The sequence below is a fragment of the Quercus robur genome, chromosome 5 (assembly GCF_932294415.1).
Source record: "Quercus robur chromosome 5, dhQueRobu3.1, whole genome shotgun sequence".
Classification (NCBI taxonomy): domain Eukaryota; kingdom Viridiplantae; phylum Streptophyta; class Magnoliopsida; order Fagales; family Fagaceae; genus Quercus; species Quercus robur.
The window spans coordinates 73,028,490-73,049,998 of NC_065538.1; the positions used below are offsets into that span (position 1 = coordinate 73,028,490).

At 35.8% G+C, this 21,509-nt stretch overlaps 1 protein-coding gene across 3 annotated transcripts; it reads left to right on the plus strand.

Moving 5' to 3' along the window:
• LOC126727007 (ankyrin repeat-containing protein At5g02620-like) lies at positions 1-6,168 on the plus strand. 3 transcript variants are annotated; one of them, XM_050432455.1, is made up of 5 exons: positions 1-689; positions 872-1,027; positions 4,120-4,691; positions 5,226-5,692; positions 5,864-6,168. In XM_050432455.1, the coding sequence occupies exons 1-5, from the start codon at positions 8-10 to the stop codon at positions 5,997-5,999; spliced, it is 2,013 nt and encodes a 670-aa protein (XP_050288412.1). In that variant the 5' UTR covers positions 1-7; the 3' UTR covers positions 6,000-6,168. The 3 variants fall into 3 exon arrangements, with proteins under 3 accessions (XP_050288412.1, XP_050288411.1, XP_050288410.1); XM_050432454.1 differs by having other exon boundaries at positions 2-689; positions 872-1,021; positions 5,226-6,168; XM_050432453.1 differs by having other exon boundaries at positions 3-689; positions 5,226-6,168.
• Positions 6,169-21,509: the final 15,341 nt, after the last annotated feature.

Below are 21,509 nucleotides of genomic sequence, written 5' to 3' on the forward strand. Positions count from 1 at the left end.
ATAATTGATGAGGAGTAAGCAGCATTATCTGAATAAATTTCTTTACTTTAATATTTTCCTTCAAAAAAACCAAACCTCCATACCTATAAACCAGCTTTTTCTGATTTCTGAAAACCTTCCTCCCTCCCTTTCCTCTTCACAGCTTCAATTGATGGCTTCCACGGGAGAAAAAAGGGTTGTTTATAAAGATCATGAATCAAATGGAAAGCTGTACGAAGCTCTACTGAAAGAAGACACGAAAGCAGTTTTAAAACTCTGTGCAGATATGGAGGACCACGCGTTACACATACTGACCATACACGAAGACACAGTGCTCCACAAGGTCGCTTACTCGAAACAAGCTGACTTGGTACTCAGTCTTCTCAAAGAGTTGCCTCCCTGCCATGACAACAAATTGGGCCGCAAAAACCGTTCTGGAAACACAATCCTCCACGAGGCAGCTACTCTCGACCACGGAAGCTCGGTGGAGGTAGCAGAAGAGATGATAAAGAGAGATCAAGAGTTGTTAAGAATGCGCAACGAGCTTGGAGAAACCCCACTCTTTCGAGCAGCTCGCTATGGTAAAACTGAGATTTTCAACTTTCTGGCAGATGAAAGTTTAAACTATGGTGAAAAGGACATGCAAAAGTTTGTTCAGAGGAATGACAAGACCACTATTCTTCACATCGCCATCCTTTCTCAGCACTTTGGTTAGTTCCCTCACTTTAACGTACTAGTCGCAGGAAACAGCTTGTGAAATCGTATTTTCAAAACCCGATTACAGTACACATATTGTGTTTGTGTAACTAGCTAGCTATATCACCATTCTATTGTCTTGATTTGCTTTGTGTTTTGGGTTGTGGTTTCCATACACAAAATGGCATAAGAGCAGGTTTAGCTTTGAAAATCGCTACACACGGACGGTTCAAGTATTTGGTTGGTGAAAGAGACGAAGATGGGATGACCGCTCTTCAGCTTCTCTCATGCAACCCCAAAGCTTTTGAACCGGTGCGCAGGCGTGGATTCCTCAAGAGAATTTCCAGTAAGGGTAAATATCATATAGTCAACATAATCAACACTATTTTCCTTCTTTTCTCCTTCTCAGCACATATAAATGGTGTGATTTTCCTTTTTATATTTCTTGTCAGAAGGTAATTTTTTATTTCATATATAATATTTCTTTAATGTCAAAGATCCAGCTAAGGGAGGGTAAAACCATATAAATTACTCGTCCTGCTTATTCCACCTTGCCCAACTATGTCCCACTCGTCTTGTAGAGGTGACTAGGTGAGGATGGGTTTTGCTCCCCTGTCCTGTCTTGTCTTTTTCCCTTCTTGCCCCTATTGCTTTATCTTCATTTTTATGCTCTCATAACTGCTCATTTACTTTCTCTCACATCACTGTTTGAGAGAGAGTAAATTTCGTATCTGCAATTTTGGTAGGAGAATAAAATATTTTAATACTTATTGATACTAGTATATTGTTTCGAGGTTAATGCTATTTATAAACTCACACACATAGTTGTATGAATGTATTTATTTATATCTTTATAACATGTTATTAAAATTCACATATTTTGTAAACCTAAATATTATCCTAAATACATTAAACTAATGTATTAGATTAGATAAAATGTTTTATAACTTTTTATAACTTTAATTTTTTTATTGTAACAACTAAAATACCCAAAAAATCTCTTATTAGTTTTTTATCTGGTATATTTAAAAGAGGACAAAGTATGAGTACCGATTTTATGGTTGATGTAAAATTTATATCACCAAATATGACTAGTACCAATACAATATTGACTTCCTCATTAATGTCAAAGCTACCCAATTATGGATGACTAATAACTCCAACCCACTCTGTTTCCATTCCGAGTTTTTCCCACCCCATATATAGGGGATGGGACACCTTGTTCCAATCCCACCTATCCATGGTTGAACTCCTTAATCATAGAGCTAAACATAATATTCTATTGTTTATTTAAACCATATTATTATTGTTATTATTAAAATTATTATTATTATTATTATTATTTGAGTGTGTCATTGCATGTAATTGTAATAGTTTAGGGAAGTATTCTTACATTGTAGTTAATGTAAACTTCAATACTTACATAATTCATTTTGATTCAAGATAGAAATTCTATTTCAGTCTAATTTAGGTATATATGCATATGAAATTCTCTCCTAAAAATTTAAACCTTGACCCTTGCCCCTACATAATTTCACACATATTGGCCATATTTTATTTTAGTATATCGACATTTTTTTTTTTTTTTAGAAAAGTTTCAATTTATTGCGTCTGCTCCTGATAGCAATTTTTTAGCACTGTATCAGCACTTAATACATGAACTATGTACATTTTGTGCAGTGATCAATGTCAATAGCTCGTTGGGTGAAAGTCAAATCATTTTAAATGTATTCATTTTTTATTTTATTTTTGATAATCTTCCATTTCATTAGATTAAGAAGAACAACAGGAGGTACAACAATCTTGTCTACAAGCCTTCAAGATAGGGGGAGGCAAATTACAGTTATTACATAAGAAACCTACTTTAAGAGCAATAGCATATTTAGCAACAGAATGAGCTCCTGAGTTTAGAGATCTCTTAACCTAGCCAAACTCAAAAGATACACTCATGTCAGTAGCATCACAAATGATGGAGGAGATGGACCAATCAATTGGATCTTTTGCTTTGGATAGGGCATCAAAACATATTTTTGAATCCCCCTCCACAGTGATGTTGCACCAATTTTCTGTGATAGCCAAGTTTAGAGCCCGCAGAATTGCAGCTGCTTCAGCTTGAGTAGGAGTGCATAAATCATGAATATTAGCCCATAACTTTAACACCTCTTCAAACTCATTTCTTGCTACCACAGCTAAGGAGGTGAAAGTCTATGAGATAGCAGCATCCACATTTAGTTTTATATTATTTTTAGGAGGGGAAATCCCTGGAGTCAATTCCTCTCTCCTATCTTTGTCCTGCTCATGGTCCAAAGCATTAAGATATTCCTTTACTTTGTTTTCTATATTACATATGGTAGAAATGATGTTCACCTCACTGCCAATGATTTGAGGAGTCACATTTAATCAATGTCCAATAATTTGGTAGGTGAACTGAAAGTCGTTCATTTTTAAATGTATTAAACTTTTATGAAAGAGTCATCAATGATTTGAAGGGTCACATATACAGATATACTGTGTCGAGTGTTTACGTATGCGACAAAAATTGTATAATTTCTTGACGTTTTATTCTTTCTTAAAAATGAAAATTTTTATTAAAATAGTTAAAAATAAATACAATAAAATGCTGCTAACTTCTAATCTTGAACTTCCTCCTAAACTTAAAAAGTACATTGACCAATAATTTAATAAGTTAAGGAGAGGTTTTTATATAAACTTATTAAATTACCAGTCCGTGTCCTTTTTTGTGCATAATTTCAATTTCAGACCAACAATATTGTAGTACAATTATTTAGTTTATTGGCTAATACATTTTTTTTTTTAATATATCTATAATTTCTAAGGCTACATGATTAAATATAAATTGTAGTTAAAGGCATTGTTTTTGCCTTAGAATTTGTCGTTTACAGACTATAGTTCATCTTTAAGCCTTTTTTTTGAGGGATTTTTTATTCTTTTTATTAATAATAAAAAAGATATTAAACCCTGCAAATCCTTATAGAACTTTAGGGTGTGTTTGGATAGAACTTATTTTGCTGAAATTGAAAATTGAAAACTGAAAACATTGTAGCAAAATAATTTTTAAATGTGTGAATAGTATCGTGGGACCCATTTTTAATGAAAAAGTTGCTGAAAAGTGTAATTTGTGGGTCCATGAACAGTGCACAAATGCACTGTTCACGGACAAAAAGTCAACAAGTGCGGTTAAAAAAAAAAAAAAAAACAGCTGAAACGCAGGAAACGCTAAACGTGGACGCAGAAGCTGAATACAAACACACACTTAAAATACAATATTGAATAGTTCTTTAGTACAGACCAAAAAAAATCTTTGCATGATTTGATGGATGAATTTAGAAGAGCCTGGAATTTTCTATTTACTTATAATTTTCTTTGCAATTATGTGTTTATAATGTCTATATAAAGCTACTAATTACTTTCACTCTTCAAAAGTCAAAATGTGCTGTAGTTCGGCCGAGAGCAATGACATTTCCAAGGAGGAGTTAAGCCATGAATCAGCGTTAGAACTTGCTAAATTGTTAGTAAAAGAAGATACCTCATGGGAGATCACTAGTTCTGGAATTGACACGAGTAAACCAAGGCTGCACAAATATGGAAGTACTGATGTTTCAACTACAAATGAGAATGTGGATAACCCAGATCAGCTGCCCTCTTCTATTTCTTTGCAACAAGTACTGGAACTTGGAGGAATTACGCCATTGTTTCTAGCAACTAAATCAGGGTGCATAGAGATCGTTAGAGAAATACTTGAAATATACCCTCAGGCGGTTGAGCACATTGATAATGAAGGGCGGACCATATTGCATGTAGCTATCAAGTACCGCCAGTTGGAGGTTTTCAAGCTTGTGTTGACAATGGAAGTAGCAATGAGGTGGCTGGTTCGAAGGCTTGACAATGATGGGAACTCCATTCTGCATATGGTTGGAACAAAAAGAGATGATTATGTTCCTGAAAAATTGCGAGGCCCTGCACTCGAATTGCAGGAGGAGCTGCTCTGGTTTGAGGTGCTATTTTTAATAACACCACTCTCATTTATTACTAAAACATTATCAGTCTACTTTTGTGTGTGTGGTTTCAATTGAAATCGATAGATGCCTGTTTCTTATATTTAATTGTGTACATACTGTAATCTCGATTAAAATTTTAGCTGATATGATATTGGGTACATATTTCTATTATCTGAACCATACAATAGATCAATTTAAAATGTAGAAGATCCTAATCAACATATAAAAGTAGTTGCAACTAGCGATGGCTTTTAGGCTAACTGCATTTTTTTTTCTCAGTTTCTCAAATATCCCCTCAATAGCCTTATTTAGTTAAAAATAGTAAAATTTAAGTATAATTCCTTAGGTGCTCTACCCTAAACTTTTCAATTGAAACTGTACTTAGTTTTGGGGAACTTACAATCTCTTAATCCAGTAGAGGGATTAAATTGATTTAGCCTCTGATGTATATATAATCAAGATGGCCTCTTCAAAGGATGTATTTTTGGCTGGTCATCAATGTGGTTCTCATGTATATGTTTATGCGTGCAGCGAGTAAAGTCTGTCACAAAAGCCCATTTCATTGATCATCGGAACAAGAAGAAGCTTACTGCCGAAGGCTTATTTGCTAAAAACAACACAGAGCTCCGGAATGCTGCCAGAGATTGGCTAAAGCACACTGCTGAAGGATGCTCTATTGTGGCAGTTCTCATCGCGACAGTTGCCTTTGCCGCAGCCTACACAATACCAGGAGGTCCTAATCAGAATACTGGTGTTCCAGTCCTTAATCGCTCTTTCTTTGTGGTTTTCACAGCAACTGATGTACTCTCACTTACCTGTGCTTTGACCTCAGTGGTTATATTTCTTTTAATCCTCACAGCACCATTTCGATTAGAAGACTTCAAGCATTCGCTTCCCAACAAGCTCATGCTAGGCTTCACATTTCTTTTTCTCTCCGTCTCAATGATGATGATAGCATTTTCTGCAACGATCATCCTCATGATACGTAGTAAAGAAAGGTGGACAAAAATTCTCCTCTATTCCCTCTCTTTCCTTCCAGTTGGCATCTTCGCACTAGCATATTTCCCTCTTTATCTTTCTCTGTCAAAAACTTACAAGGACTTGCTCAAGAAAATAATGGAGGCATTTCCTTGCCGTACTATGTCTACGGACACCTATTTCTTCTACAGCAATCGAAAAGCTGAAATTCGTAGTTCCTCCATTCGCCTTCAAGGTGGGAGCAATACTAATTCCTGTCGAGACAACTCAGTGGGAGAACACTGGGGTTGCCATGATACATCACAGACCATGCAATTCTCGGTTTAAGATAGCCAAGTTGTTGAACTTATGAAAAACAGTCTTCTGTCTTGATATGCGTAGGAATTCTTCATGGGCACTAGAGAGACAGACAGTGTTGATATGTATATAACTCTTGAATTTATGGTTTCTATAATATGGCTTGGCCTGATATATAGTATTTAATCAACTCTTGAAATTTTGGTTTCTATGGAATTGTTCTAGCCAAAAAAATAAAATAAAATAAAAACTATATAAACACTTCGATTTAAATACTATCTGGACTCGCTTTTGTGTCTTAACACTGTCCAAAGCTTCCTAAGGTTGCTTAAGAGAATATAGAGGCAGTCAACTGATTTGAGGAATGCCTATGTTTTTCTTTCTCATTATATAGAGTAACATTCCGTGAAATAAATTTATATAGTTTCCTAAAAAAAAAAAAAAAACTTAGCATGTAAAAAGAATGTTTGAGGTTGTGATGAGTTCCACCTGGTATGAGTATAAAATATTACTGTATCTTTTAATGCTCTTGAAAGAAATTTGATTTTACAAAAAAAAAAAAAAAATGTAAAATCACTTTCACACATGATAATCCTTGAACATAACAGTTGTTACACTTTATGAGAAATAGGAGTGTTTGAGAAACTCAAGATGGTAGGCTAGAGACCTCTAGTATGGTAATAAGATGTTAGAATTATGTAGTTAAATGATTAAATTTATCATTTTTCAATAGTTTAAATTTTTGAGACAATTGATAATTTAATATGGTATCAGAGTAGAAAGTTTTGAGTTTGATCATGTCTCCTCTACTCAACCTCCTATCTAAAGTCGGGAGCGTTAGAATCATGTTAAAGAATTAAATTTACCATTTTTTTATAGTTTAAATTTTAGAACAATTGGTAATTTAACAAAAAATAGAAAAAATAATAGGACAAAAAAGGAGTGTGATATATTGCAACTTTGCAAGTGAAAAATTCGTCGGAATTTCATGATACCTTTATTGTACATGTTAAAATAAAGAGAGATAAAAAGAGGAAAAAAATAACATAAGATTTTTATTTTTAATGTATAAAACTATAAAATGTGAAGCTTATTTATAGGCACACTTTATGGATCCTTCACAAGAAATGGTAGTAGTCTATATGAAAGACAATGATCCTAAAATTAAACTAAATTAATATTCAAACATTTTCCTTCAAACACGAGATGGTAAAGTTTGGTAACAAGAGGAAAGAAAAAAAAAAAACTTGGAGGGTGAGGCTTGGCAGATAAATTGGCAACGAATTAGCGTGAGTTATAGGAAAAAATGGAGCGTGCACTATTGCAAGTGACGACGCACAAAATAGTAATTGATATCGACATATTTGGTGAGCTTGTCAAATACATCATTGTGGAAATTTGAATTACACTTTTGCGGTCACAATAAGCAGGATAGGCATGCTGAGGTATACCAAAGTGTAACAGAGCATCTCGAAGGTGGTGTTAGCAGGCTGATGAGAGAATGGCTTAGAATAAAACTCTAACTTGTAAAGGAAACATGTAGGAAGCAAAGGATGAGAAAAGAAGACCAGGAAGAATGTGTCCTTCACATATTGAAGGATCCAAAGATGACAACATAGTGCGCAGATCAGGGTGTGGTCATAAACTGATAGACTAGGTGTTCAATATAAGCAATATCCAGTCGTGTGTAGGTGAAATAAATCGAACTCTCAGCCAACTAGTGATTAGAGAGTCGCATCTAGCAGTGATTCACCATTTGTGGCACGTACGTAGTTTAGCACTGATTTCCTTTGGACTATCAATTGTCTTAACAGTCCAGTCAACACGAGACACAAGATGATAGCCTGATAGGCATACATATATAGTATATACACAATTAGCAAAGTCTAGTTTCTCAAAAAAAAAAAAAAGAAAAAAAAGAAAAAAAAAAGCAAAGTCTCTCCCTCACAAATTAAATGAGAGTTTTTGCACTCAAGATTATGTGATTTACCATGTCTATGAAAGTCAGAATTGCATGAGATTAAAGAGCTGAAGGGAAAACAGTCTTCTAATCAAGACTTGGGACTTTGCAGTGAGGGTCACCCTAATTTTGGTGAATTCCTCCATTAAGGCCTGAAAAAAGTGATTGTTTCATTTTTTGTAACATTTGTTTTCCTTAATAATTAAGTTGGGTAAATTGCAAAGTACATCTATGATTATAAAAACTGGACCAAATAGGTTGGTTAAACCGAGAACCAGACACCAATCCGGTTTGATTATCATTAATAGCCGAAAATGAAAGAAAAACCGAGAAAAATTGAAAACTACCGGTTCAACTGGAAAAATCGAGAACCGTTATGGTTAAACCGATTCTCAAATCTGAAGAAGAATAAAAAGAAAAACTAGAATAAAATGGAACAAACTTCTTAGATTTGCACTAAAGTAAAATTGGAGAAAATTTTCACATTTGTGGGTGAATAAAATAAAAGAAATACTTCTATTGGATAACATGTATAAGAAATTTGTGCTTTTAGCTTTGACTGGAATAAAATTTCAAGGAAGACTATCAAAAACTTATCTTGAGAAAGAGAAAGACTTGAGATTTGAGAGGGAGCGGCTGAGACGATGTCTACTGCATTTCCTAAAAAGTGTGGAAAGAAAACTAAGGAGTAAAATTTAAAAAAGAGTTTGAATATGATTTGAGGCCTTGAGGGTAGGTGGTAATGTGTGGTTGTAGATTTAAGAAAAATAAAAAAAGAAGAAAAAACAAAAAGGAAAACAAGAGTAAACATGTGTGAATTAGTGAGTGTGACAATTGCTACAAAAGTATTCAAAAAAAGGTAATGAATGACTTGTCCAGTCATTCCGACATTTAGAACTTTGGTTTTTGTTTTTTTTTTTAATAAATAATTAAAAGTTGAAAGTTAAATATCAAACTATTATTTATATAATTCAGCAAAAAAAAAAATTATTTATAATATATATATATATATATATATATGCGGAACTTAAATAGCAAATTATACTTTTTCAACAATTATTAATTAGGAAAAAATGAAGAATAAAGAAAAATTTTCATTTTCATTAAATATTTTCTTAATATAATTTATGAAAAATAAAAATTCAAATAAAATTTATTTAAATATTTTAAATTAAATTATTAATGACATCATCGGTTCGACCTCGATCAGGCTAGAAAACCGACAATCAGTCTCTTTACTAGTTCTTTGACCATACCGATTTTAAAAACCATGAGAACATCATGAAGTTTGAAATTATTTAGATTAAATACTCTAAAGTTTAAAAAATTAGATTTTATACTCTCAAGTGACAAGTTCACATACTGATGTGCATTTTTTTTTTTTTTTGGCCAAATCAGCAGCCATTCAAAATGATGAGTTTTGCTTTTTCTTTTCTTTCTCTCCAAGTACTCTATCTTAGGGCTGTACACATTGCGGTGCGATCGGTTTTGAGGGGCTATTTTGCACTGCACCTGCAGGGGGCGGTTTCTCTACATGTCTGACCGCACCTCAAATGTGGAGAGTGGAAATCGGCCTATGGAAGGTGCAGTGCATCGTACCAGTTCGGTGCGGTTAGTTCGGTTATTTCTCCATTTTCTCAGGAACCAAACAGAATAAAATTAACACCCCAAACTACATATTAGTCATTAAAATATCCCAAATATTCTCCCAAAAAAAAAAAAAAAAACAAACAATTTCACTATCTTTCTGTCAACTATCCCATTCAAATCACAGAGACTCAAATAAAAACAAAAAACAAAACACAACCCATAATAGATTTTAAAAAGAAGAACAGAATGCACATACAAATTTGGTAGAAAGCACAGTAGGATTTGAACATCAAAACCTTCTCTAAAAACTTTGAGATAGCTACACCTTGAAGAATGAAGACTTCAATGGCAAATTAGGTGGAGGAGGACACAGAGGCGGAGGAGGAGAGGGAGAGGAGAGACAGATTTTCAGTTTCACACGAGACTTGAGAGAGGAGAGGGAGAGAGGCGGAAGAGAGAGAGTGACTGATCTAAATGAGAATTGAAAAGTTTAACCTAAACCTAATGAGTTAAAACAACGTCGTTTGACTATTTTATATAAAATAAATCTAATAGTAAAAACGACGTAGTTTTGAAGTTAATATTAATATTAATATTTGGGTTCAAAACGGCGCCATTTAGTATCAATTTTTCTTTTTTTACTTATATAATAGCTAAACTACATCATTTTACACGTATCAACTTAAGCCTATTGTAACTTCAAAAAAAAAACTTAAGCCTATTGTTTTCTTCCTTCAAGCTTCACCCGCCGCTCTCTCTCTCTCTCTCTACTACTGGTGTGGTGTGCTATTTCATCTCTCTCTTGGGAAATCACCTCTTTCTCAGTATTTTTTTTATACTAAAACACAAACACAAACACATATATTCATTTATGTTTATATATACATATATTGGTGCGGTGCGGTGCGGTTCTCCTCCGTGTGCAAAACTCACCACCGCTCACCGCACTGGCCGGCGTCGGTACTCGAAGAACTCTGCCGACCACTGTGCCTGAAACCTGTTGTTGAGTCATGAGGCGGGCGGACCGGTGCGGTGAAGGGCAGTTTCGTTGGTATCGGGCAATGGCTGAACAGTCCTACTCTATCTCTTTCACTTTGTTATCTATGACAGACCCCTGATTTTATACTTGAGAGTGACAAGTTCACATGCCGATGTGCATTTTTTTTTTGGCCAATCAGCAGCCATTCAAAATGATGAGTTTTGCCTTTTCTTTTCTTTCTCTCCAAGTACTTTATCTCTTTCACTATGTTATCTATGATAGACCCCTGATTTTATACTTCAGAGTGACAAGTTCACATGCCGATGTGTATTTTTTTTTTGGCCAAATCAGCAGCCATTCAAAATGATGAGTTTTGCCTTTTCTTTTCTTTCTCTCCAGGTACTCTATATCTTTCACTGTGTTATCTATGATAGACCCCTGCTTTTATACTTGAGAGTGACAAGTTCACATGCCGATGTGCATATTTTTTTTGCCAAATCAGCAGCCATTCAAAATGATGAGTTTTGCCTTTTCTTTTCTTTCTCTCCTAGTACTCTATCTCTTTCACTGTGTTATCTATGATAGACCCCTGATTTTATACTTGAGAGTGACAAGTTCACATGCTGATGTGCATTTTTTTTTTTTGGCCAAATTAGCAGCCATTCAAAATGATGAGTTTTGCTTTTTCTTTTCTTTCTCTCCAAGTACTCTATCTCTTTGACTGTGTTATCTATGATCAGGACCGGCTGAATGGGTGAGTAAAAGATGCGGTTGTCTAAGGCTTCAAGTAAAAAAAAGATCCTGAAATTTTAACCAATAGGGTTATTTATAATCAATAAATAAAATAATATTTTTTCCCAAATGAAAAATAAATAAAAAAGAGAGAAAAATGCAACATCAACAATATTTTTCACAACACTTTTACAACTAATGCTAAGTAGTAGGTTGTTACAACTTGTTATTGATGGCAAAAAAATAATTATAGTGATATTTTCAAATAGAAAACAAAAAACAACTTAAAACTTAAGATTTGTTGTAAAAAAATATTGTGAATGTTACACTTCTAAAAAAATAAGAATAATAATAAGAGTTGAGTTAGCAAACTTTTACTGGTTTTCATATAAGTCTATCACTAATATCACTCTTTTATTTACCAATACAATCTGCCACATCAATAAGTATGAAAAATTTTGTCAAATTTTTCTGTCTATAAAATTTCTAAAAAAAAAAAAAGAATTCTAAGTAGTTCATGATAATGTAATTTTGTATATAAAACAAAATAATTAATTTTTGACTTAGGCTTCCAAATGCGTCAAGCCACCCTGTCTATAATAGACCCCTGCTCCACCTAACTTTCGAATCATCGTGGCAGGTTCAAGTACCATCTCATATTGGTAAGTGCACTTGAAGCATGTATTCTCTTCTAGAGCGAGAAGACGTGTGTTTTCTCGCTCTAGAATTAAAGTACCTTTTTTTTTTTTTGGAATAAAATTAAAGTACCTTTCATATTCTCCAAGGAAAGACAAAATAAATTCCAATTCCATATACACCACTTCTTTATTGACCTGCCCAAACGGGAGACGACGATAAAACTAAAAATTATTTAGGGTGCTAAATTATATATCAAAAATTTTGAAATCTAAAGAATAGCCTATTACTCACACGTACGTATAATTTATAATATATATAAAACTAAAACTATTTAACTTTTAGTTGATCACATAACATTATGCCTTATAATAGTTCTCACAATTTTATATGTTATTATTCTAATATATTTTTTAAAATAGAAAATTTTATTTTATGTTTAAACCCTCTATAATTTTGGTATATCAAATTTTTTTTAAATAATAGACTATATAATTTCATATATGAACAAATTCATAATAAATGCATAATGCTAAAATATGTAATTCTATATAAAAAATAATAAAAAATTTCTATTAATAATTAACATTAATTATCAAATTTTCACATTTATTTAGACCAAAAAAAAAAAAGAATTAAAAAAATCATATTAGGTTGAACTTTCCCTTGTGCATTGTACGATTTATCAACTAGTGTGTGAATATATATAAAGGGGGTAAGTTACAGACTGAGGGGAAAGCCAACTGAGGCCATCTGGGTGCGGAAGCATAAATATAAACAAATTACAGTTGTGAAAACCATGGCTATAGTGTTACAAGTGTAAACAGGAAAATAAACTAGAGGCATCTGATTACAAGTTCTAAAGGTTGTAAAGAGAGGGAGGTTCTGAAGTAGGTTTCTAAATTGGACCTAAAATGAGACCTGCTAAAGATTGAAGCAAAGGGTTCCTTATATAGCTGGAGGAAGCCTTGGATTCTTCAGGAGATTGCCAGAATCACGGAGAGTGAATTGCTTTTACTGAAGGTGAATTTCTTTTCCACCGAAAGCAAACAGTAAATTGAATGATTCTGTCGGGGCACTGTTTGATGAATAGTAATGGTCACTGTTCATGAATAGTGATTTGTCCCCCTGCTTTTCTGAGTACTGTTCAAGCATAGTGACTGCTGCTGTGGATGAATAGTATTCTGTCTGGAACTTTGCTGGTGCAAGTACTGTTGGTGAATAGTAATCAGACTGCAAAAGTTGTTTTGGAGCTGTTTTGAGGCTATTCGGACTATCTTAGTCAGTAGCATCAGATGGGTATCCATCATAGGGATCCCATGGAGGATTATAATCACAGTCATGCTCATGCTATTTGTCATACAAATTACAAAACCCACAATACTGTAGAGGTTCATGATATGCATTTTGTGTTGTTAGTTGACTGGGATCAATGTAATCAAGCCTTTGAGTAAGGAGGGCTTCTGAGTATGGCTTGGTGGTAAATGGTAATCAATCCTCCCAGTGTTTCCTGTGAAATGGTAATTTTTCCATAATTCACTGGTGACATCTAGGAGTTCATTGTTCCAACATCCTGCAAGAGCATATGGGTCTTCGTAGGATAAGTAGGAATCTTCGTCATACCAAGGGCCATTGTGGGTGTACCCATTGACAAGTACAAGGTGGTGAACAGGTTGGAAAATCATCCATTTGTTTCTGTCCCATTGTGGGAGAGTGCTCCAGCATCTGATGGAGACAAATGGACTTTTGATCTTTGTAACAACCTATTGGATTATCTAGAGGAATTGGTTGATCTGATTATGGCTTGTTAACTTGATGAGTCTGATAAAGCCATATTCAAATATTCTTGAAAGCCAGCTTGGATCTCTATCCTCTTCATCTGCCCCGTCTTCATAGTTGACTATTAGACCAGGAAAATAATGTTTCTTTTCATAGACCCTATGACTGCTTCCAAAGTATTCGTCCCAGGTTGACTGGATGAAGGCAATATCAATGTCATCTAAGTCTTCACCATAAACTGGGAAATGAGAGGTGACCAATATTTTGAAATGCTTGAACCATTGGTCACATGATTCAGACATAGCCTTGCTTCCCAAGATACGAACTTGTATGTCGGTAGGCAAGTTGGCGACAACACTTCTTAGCTGGTTTTGAGTCTTAAGACTTAACCTAGCATAATCGATGCCCATGATTGTCATTTTTCCCATTGAATGGATATCCTCCTTGCCAAGGAGTTGACTAATGAGAATTTCATTAGTTTCGTTTCCTACCTCAAGGTTAACTAGGTGAATTTCTAGCGCTCTGAGGGTTCTCTGGAAAAGACGATGGTTGTTTTGGGTAAAGGCTCTTTGAAGGTTATCAAGGATGATTTTAATGGAGGGTGATAGATCTGTGTACACTCCATTGTAAAATGTAAGGTTCTAGATAAAATTTCTAATGTGATGGCTACATTACCATTGGAAAATATTATTTTAGCTGGGACAATTTCTTGAAGGGATGTTGCTTTTCTGGGTTCTGATGCAGAAGAAGCACCTTCATGCATTTTGTGAGGAAAACCCTGGATAGGTTCTTTTCCTTTCTTTCTGCTTGAAGAAGCCATTTTCCACTTTTTAGTGGGGCAAGTATAATGAGTTATTTGCTTTTCTTCTTGCCATGTATTAACAAAATGGTTATTTTTAAAAACATTTTTGTTAAAATCATCAGATGCCATTGAGCACATATGTTTATGCTGAATGCATGAGATGATAATGATTTTTGAGACTGATTGGTGTCAAAAGAATCATCAATTGTACATGTGATGGAAGATGCAAATTGATCAAGGTTCTTGGCTTGATTAGGATTGTTTGGAAAAGTTGATGAGGATATTTTGGCATTGATGAGGTTAAGGGTCTTGGAGACAGAAACATCTTGGAGACTGCTAATCTCTCTAGGTTCTGGGCTCCTAAGAAACTTAAACTTAACTGGTCGACCGAAAGGATGGGTAGTCAATCATTCACTATCTGTAACGAAAGGGTACAATAAACACATGAAAGGGTTTCCTAAGATGACCCTATCTGTCATGTTTTTAACAAGGACAAATGTGGTTTTGAAACACGTATTGTCTTGACAAACATGTTCTTTTGGGATTTTGAATTCAATCTGCATTTTTCCTCAATTTGCAGAAGTTAACCTTTCTTTGGTTTTCCTGAAGTATTTAGAGGGTATGATTCGTTCTTGGATGCAGTTGAGATCAGCGCCTGAATCTATTAAGGCTACTACCTCAAATTCAAAATCTTTGCTGATGACAATCCTGACTTTGGAATGCCATTTCTGGAAGTTAATCCTACTGATGGTTTGCAAGAACGTCTCATTGGATGGTTCCTGGATCATATCAGCAATAGGGTTAACTGTTTCATCTGCTTCTTCATCAGAAGGGTTCTCTAATGAGTTTCCTTCCTCATTGCCTTGATGAGAAGTATGTTCTAGTTGTTTGACTCTCTGGTCCATGAGGTTGTGATCTACCTTGAGGATGGTTAAGTCTTGCCTAAGGGTTTTCACTTCTGACTTGGTATCCTTAATCTCTTTCTGGAGATCTTGGACGGTAACTTCCTTCTTGGATTTGGTAAACCTATTGTAGATTTTCTCCAAATTAACTTTGGATTCCTGAATCCTAGGTTTGGATGTATTGGCTTCCTTAACTAGGGCTTTATGGAACTCACTAAGTCTTTGAGTTTTGACAACTGAGTCTTCGATCTGTTCTATGAGATCTAAGAGGAGCTCTTCTTGCTTAGAAAGTACATTGATAGTCTTGCTCCTACAACAACTATCTTTGCAAGCTAGGGTTTCATCCAGGCCACTAGAGGAGCTAGAGGAGACTCTAGAGGTTTCAGAGGATGACCTATACAACTGGTGCTTCTCTTCTTCACTAGAACTATTGGGAAACTCACTATTTGAGCTGTCAAGTTCTAAGAGTTTGAAGATTTCTTCTTTGCTAGTTTGGTCACTAATGAGGGTACTGATAAGGGATTTAGCCTCAGCTTGACACTTTTTCTGGAAATGACCTCTTTTTCTACACTTAAAACATTTTCTTGATGTTTTAGATATGAACTTTCCCGTGGACTTGGATTTTCCTTTCTTATAGAAATTATATGTTTTGAACTTCTGCTTTCTATAATACTTGGAGGCTGTTTTCTTTCTATGGAACTTCTCAGAGGGTTCTTTTCCTCTGTACTTGGATTTTCTCTTAGGAATGATTGAAGGTAAGCCATATTGGGTACAGAAGTTTCCTACTTCGTACTTGGCTTTGCTCTTGCTAGCCTAGCTTTGGATTTTCAAATCTCTACACATCTTCATTCCTTCACTTCGGATTATGCTAGAGATATCTCCATAGGTTAGGTTATCATAATCTATGACACCTAAAGGGCTGGCAAGGGTTTCTTTGACCTTCTGTCCAAATAATGTGGGTAAGCCATTGATGAACTTCTCTTTCCAAACTGGAGAGTTACAATCGCTTCTATGCATGACTCTGGGGGTAAACACATCTTCATACCACCTGTATTCACCAATGTTTTTACATCTAAGGTTAGTTAACTGGTCATAAATCCTAGATGTGATATTGCTGGGTTTACCTATGAAGTGTTTCATGATTGTATAGATCAGGGTATTGACTCCGTCAGGAACACCTCGTCTTCAGCTTTCATTAAAGATGGGGTTCTCATTCTCATCTTTTTGGACTGCATGCTTAATGTCTTCTTTAGACTCTTCTGTTAGGTAGTTATTCCACCACTGTAGAAGTTTTCCAGTAAATCCTAAAGTCATGAGCTCTACGTCCTCTGTGTTTTGCATTCCATCATTTAGGTAGTTATTGGCTATCATGGTCATATGCTGAATCTTGTTTAGGATTTCTTGTTCTAATAAACTATCTATGTTCCATTCATAGAGTTTACTAGTGGATACTGTGAATTGGGTATTCCTTTCCTCATACTAGAGGTCAGGGGGTGTAGGTTTGGGATACCAATTCTTGGTTAGGCTGGTTGGGTTTAGCTTGGGTTGGTAAAGCCTATTTACCTATAATCCTCAAAATTGGTCTTCTTTTAGGTGTTCTATCTCCTTTTCAGTTTCTGAGGAGGTTATACTAGAACTGCTAGAGGCTGTATGTGCTCTTAAAGTGATAAGCTAGTTATCTCTGGGTTGTTCCCTACTAGTTGAGGTGGGATTTGGTGAAGGGGTGACTGGTTCCTTCTTCACAAGTTCCTCAAGCTTCTAGGCAACTATTTCTAAGGCTGATCTATCCTTAGGTCTAAGACTGGCTTGTCTGGTTGTGGGGAGCTTGACTAAAGGCTTTTCTAAAGTTTGGATAGGTTTGCTAGGGCTTCCTGGCTAAAGGATGACCTTGTTATCTATTCGTTCTTCTATTCTATCAAGTTGTTTACCTATAACTCCTAAACACTGGTTGGTATAGTTGTTTTGCTCTATTACCTTCTTGACAACCTTTTCTTTAGAGGTTGCGTATTTGAAGGGAGAGGCAACTATATTCTCACTACCATGGTGGTTAAAGACTATGGCTTCCTGGGGAGGATAACTAGACCTGACAACTCTTTTAACTCCTATTGTGTCTTCTGTGGTCCAGTTGGTTTTGGTGATGACACAAGATTTTTTATGCCATTCAAAATGGTTCTTGAAGTATTCAAAGAAAGGGACATTGCTGGATATCTCTTTCATGAATTCTTTCCATTTTTCCAAAACTTCTATCTTTTGTTTCTGGTATGATTGACTCTATAAGCTTTTTTCTTGACTCTGTTCTCCTCTGAGTCAAACTCTTTGCCTAAGGTGTCCATATCAGGAATGAATTCTTTCCTTATCACTATGAGTTGATGATCTATTTCAGTTTCTGGCTGAAAGGGATCTCTCATATCAGTTCCTAATGGTGATGGAGGCTTTTGACTATATTGACTAGTGCTGTCTTCTTCTTGATCAGCAACTAAGTCTTGCTTAGCTGTGTAACAAGGGGTACTAACCTGGGATTGGGTTCTTACACCTTGAAGCTCTGGTCCTAGGTCTCTCCTAGATCTGGGAAAGGGTGCTAGGTTTCTGGATGAGATACACTGAGATTCATGTCCATCTTTAAGAAGGATAGTTGGCTGCCTAAAGGGTTGGCGTAGATCTACTGAGGATCTACACCTTGGTTCATCATAGTCTAAGGGTGTCCTAAACCTAGATTGGTCAAAGCTAAGTCTAACCGTTCCATCAGCTAACTACTGGACAAAATCTAGATCTGGGTTCCTATTTGGGTTTTGGATCTGTAGATGATGATTTTCATTATCTAGAGTCCAATTGGCTGGGAAAGTGACTTTAGACCATTTCAGGGTTTTGGGTACCTGAACTTTGGATCTAACATCTGTGGTTTGGATAAGGGTGGTTTCTCCAACCTTTCTCTTGTCTATGGCTTGGATAGACATGTTTGTTCTGATGCACTTATAATACACTTTGTATATAAGGGCTAATTGTCTGGTTCCATGTAACATGAGAGTTCCATGGGTCTTGATGTTGAGGGTGAGGACCTTCATGATGTGAGGGTCATCAAGTGCTATGCTGAAATTGGGGAAACAGTCGAAATGGACTGGTCCACCACTTAAACTGGATTCTATGGTACCTAAGAGGCTGTCATTGAATCTTATATGACGGGTGTCTCGTAGGGCCATAAGGATTGAGTTGTTCAACCCTTCTCTAATCAAAGGTTTTACTCCTACTTGGACTAAACCAACATGGAGGAATTTATGTCCATCTTTCTTGTGAGCTTTCACTGCTGCAAAAGATAACAAGTAGCATGTTTCATGCTCCTTGTTGATGCTATAAACTTGCTGTATAGTGTTGACATGGTAGTCTATTTTGAAAGTCTTTTTCAAGGACCACGATGATGACTTATAGACCTGGTTTGTGGGTACTTTTGGTATGTTCCAATCTTCTAACTTTAAATCTACATCTGATAACTGGTACGACTCACTATTGAGAATTCCATCTTTTTGAGAGATCTCAGGGAGGGATGTATTGGAAGATCTAATGCTGGTGGATGAGTTACTTCTAAACATTCTATTCAACATTCTGGATCAAAGGCTTAAGATAAACAATTACAACCTAATTATCTTTATCTCCAAATTTCAGGATCTAACCTTTAGATCTGAAACAGGGTGTACAAACGGGACTACGCCTTCTCTCGTGCTAATTACAACCTCTTACTGCCCTAATCCTTTCTCTCACAGTGGGGACCACCCTAAACGCCTCTCGCACGGCTGACACGGGCTGATCAAACACTAACAGAGTAGGATACTAGGTCTTGTTGGGCTGCACAACAGCACAGATTTGGAACATCTGCAACAAACTTTGGGCTAAAAACAGAAATGAGAAAAGGCAAATAACTGGGAAGTAAATGATTAGCTTGAACAAATAATCACAGAACAATTAAATAGAAGTTTAAATGGAAGGCTCAGCCTTCTACCAAAAGAGATTACAGTAGACAAAGACTGAGAAGTAATAGTAAAGATAGAAAATGATGAATGGGAATGGAAGAGTTATCAAAAAATAGATGTAAAACAAAATATAACTTGTAGAAGATAACATATTCAAAATAATGTATAATGCACAAAATAATGGATAACTATGGCGGTTGTACCGGCCAACTTGATTGAATATAAACAGTAACTTACAACTTACTATTAACTTACAACTTACTATCAGCCAAAACTTGGCACTAATATAAATAGTTATCCATTATTTTGTGCATTATACATTATTTTGAATATGTTATCTCCTACAAGTTATATTTTGTTTTACATCTATTTTTTGATAACTCTTCCATTCCCATTCATCATTTTCTATCTTTACTATTTCTTCTCAGTCTTTGTCTACTGTAATCTCTTTTGGTGGTAGGCTGAGCCTCCCGTTTAAACTTCTGTTTAATAGTTTTGTGATTATTTGTTCAAGCTAATCATTTACTTCCCAGTTATTTGCTTTTTCTCATTCCTGTTTTTTGCCCAAAGTTTGTTGCAGATGTGTACTGTTAAGACGTATAAGTCCAGATCTGTGCTGTTGTGCAGCCCAGCAAGACCCAATATCCTACTCTGTTAGTGTTTGGTCAGGCCGTGTCAGTCGTGTGAGAAGCGTTTAGGGTGGTCCCCACTATGAGAGAAAGCATTAGGGCAATAAGAGGTTGTAATTAGCACGAGAGAAGGCGCAGTCTCGTTTGTACACCCTGTTTCAGATTTAAAGGTTAGATCTAGAAATTTGGAGATAAAGATAATTAGGTTGTAATTTTTTATCTTAAGCCTTTGATCCAGAATGTTGAATAGAATGTTTAGAAGTAACTCATCCACTAGCATTAGATCTTCCAATACATCCCTCCCTGAGATCCCTCAAGAAGATGGAATTCTCAATAGTGAGTCGTACTAGTTATCAGATGTAGATTTAAAGTTAGGAGATTGGAACATACCAAAAGTACCCACAAACTAGGTCTATAAGTCATCATCGTGGTCCTTGAAAAAGACTTTCAAAACAGACTACCATGTCAAGACTATAGAGCAAGTTTATAGCATTAACAAGGAGCATGAAACATGCTACTTGTTATCCTTTGCAGCAGTGAAAGCTCACAGGAAAGATGGACATAAATTCCTCCATGTTGGTTTAGCCCAAGTAGGAGTAAAACCTTTGATTAGAGAAGGGTTGAACAACTCAATCCTTATGACCCTACGGGACACCCGTCATATAAGATTCAATGACAGCCTCTTAGGTACCATAGAATCTAGTTTAAGTGGTGGACCAGTCCATTTCGACTGTTTCCCCAATTTCACCGTAGCATTTGATGACCCTTACATCATGAAGGTCCTCACCCTCAACATCAAGACCCATGGAACTCTCATGTTACATGGAACCAGACAGTTAGCCCTTATATACAGAGTGTATTATAAGTGCATCAGAACAAACATGTCTATCCAAGCCATAAATAAGAGGAAGGTTGGAGAAACCACCCTTATCCAAACCACAGATGTTAGATCCAAAGTTCAGGTACCCAGAAACCTAAAATGGTCAAAAGTCACTTTCCCAGCCAATTGAACTCTAGATAATCAAAATCATCATCTACATATCCAAAACCCAAATAGGAACCCAGATCTAGATTTTGTCCAGCAGTTAGCAGATGGAACGGTTAGACTTAGTTTTGACCAATCTAGGTTTAGGACACCCTTAGACTATGATGAACCAAGGTGTAGATCCTCAGTAGATCTATGCCAACCCTTTAGGCAGCTAACTATCCTTCTTAAAGATAGACCTGCATCCCAGTGTAGTTCATCCAGAAACCAAGCACCCTTTCCCAGATCTAGGAGAGACCTAGGACCAGAGCTTCAAGGTGTAAGAACCCAATCCTAGGTTAGTACCCCTTGTTACACAGCTAAGCAAGACTCAGTTGCTGATCAAGAAGAAGACAGCACTAGTCAAGACAGTTAAAAGCCTCCCTCACCATCAAGAACTGATATGAGAGATCCCTTTCAGCCAGAAACTGAAATAGATCATCAACTCATGGTGATAAGGAAAGAATTCATCCCTGATATGGACGCCTTAGGCAAAGAGTTTGACTCAGAGGAGAACAAAGTTAAGAAAGAAGCCTATAAAGCCA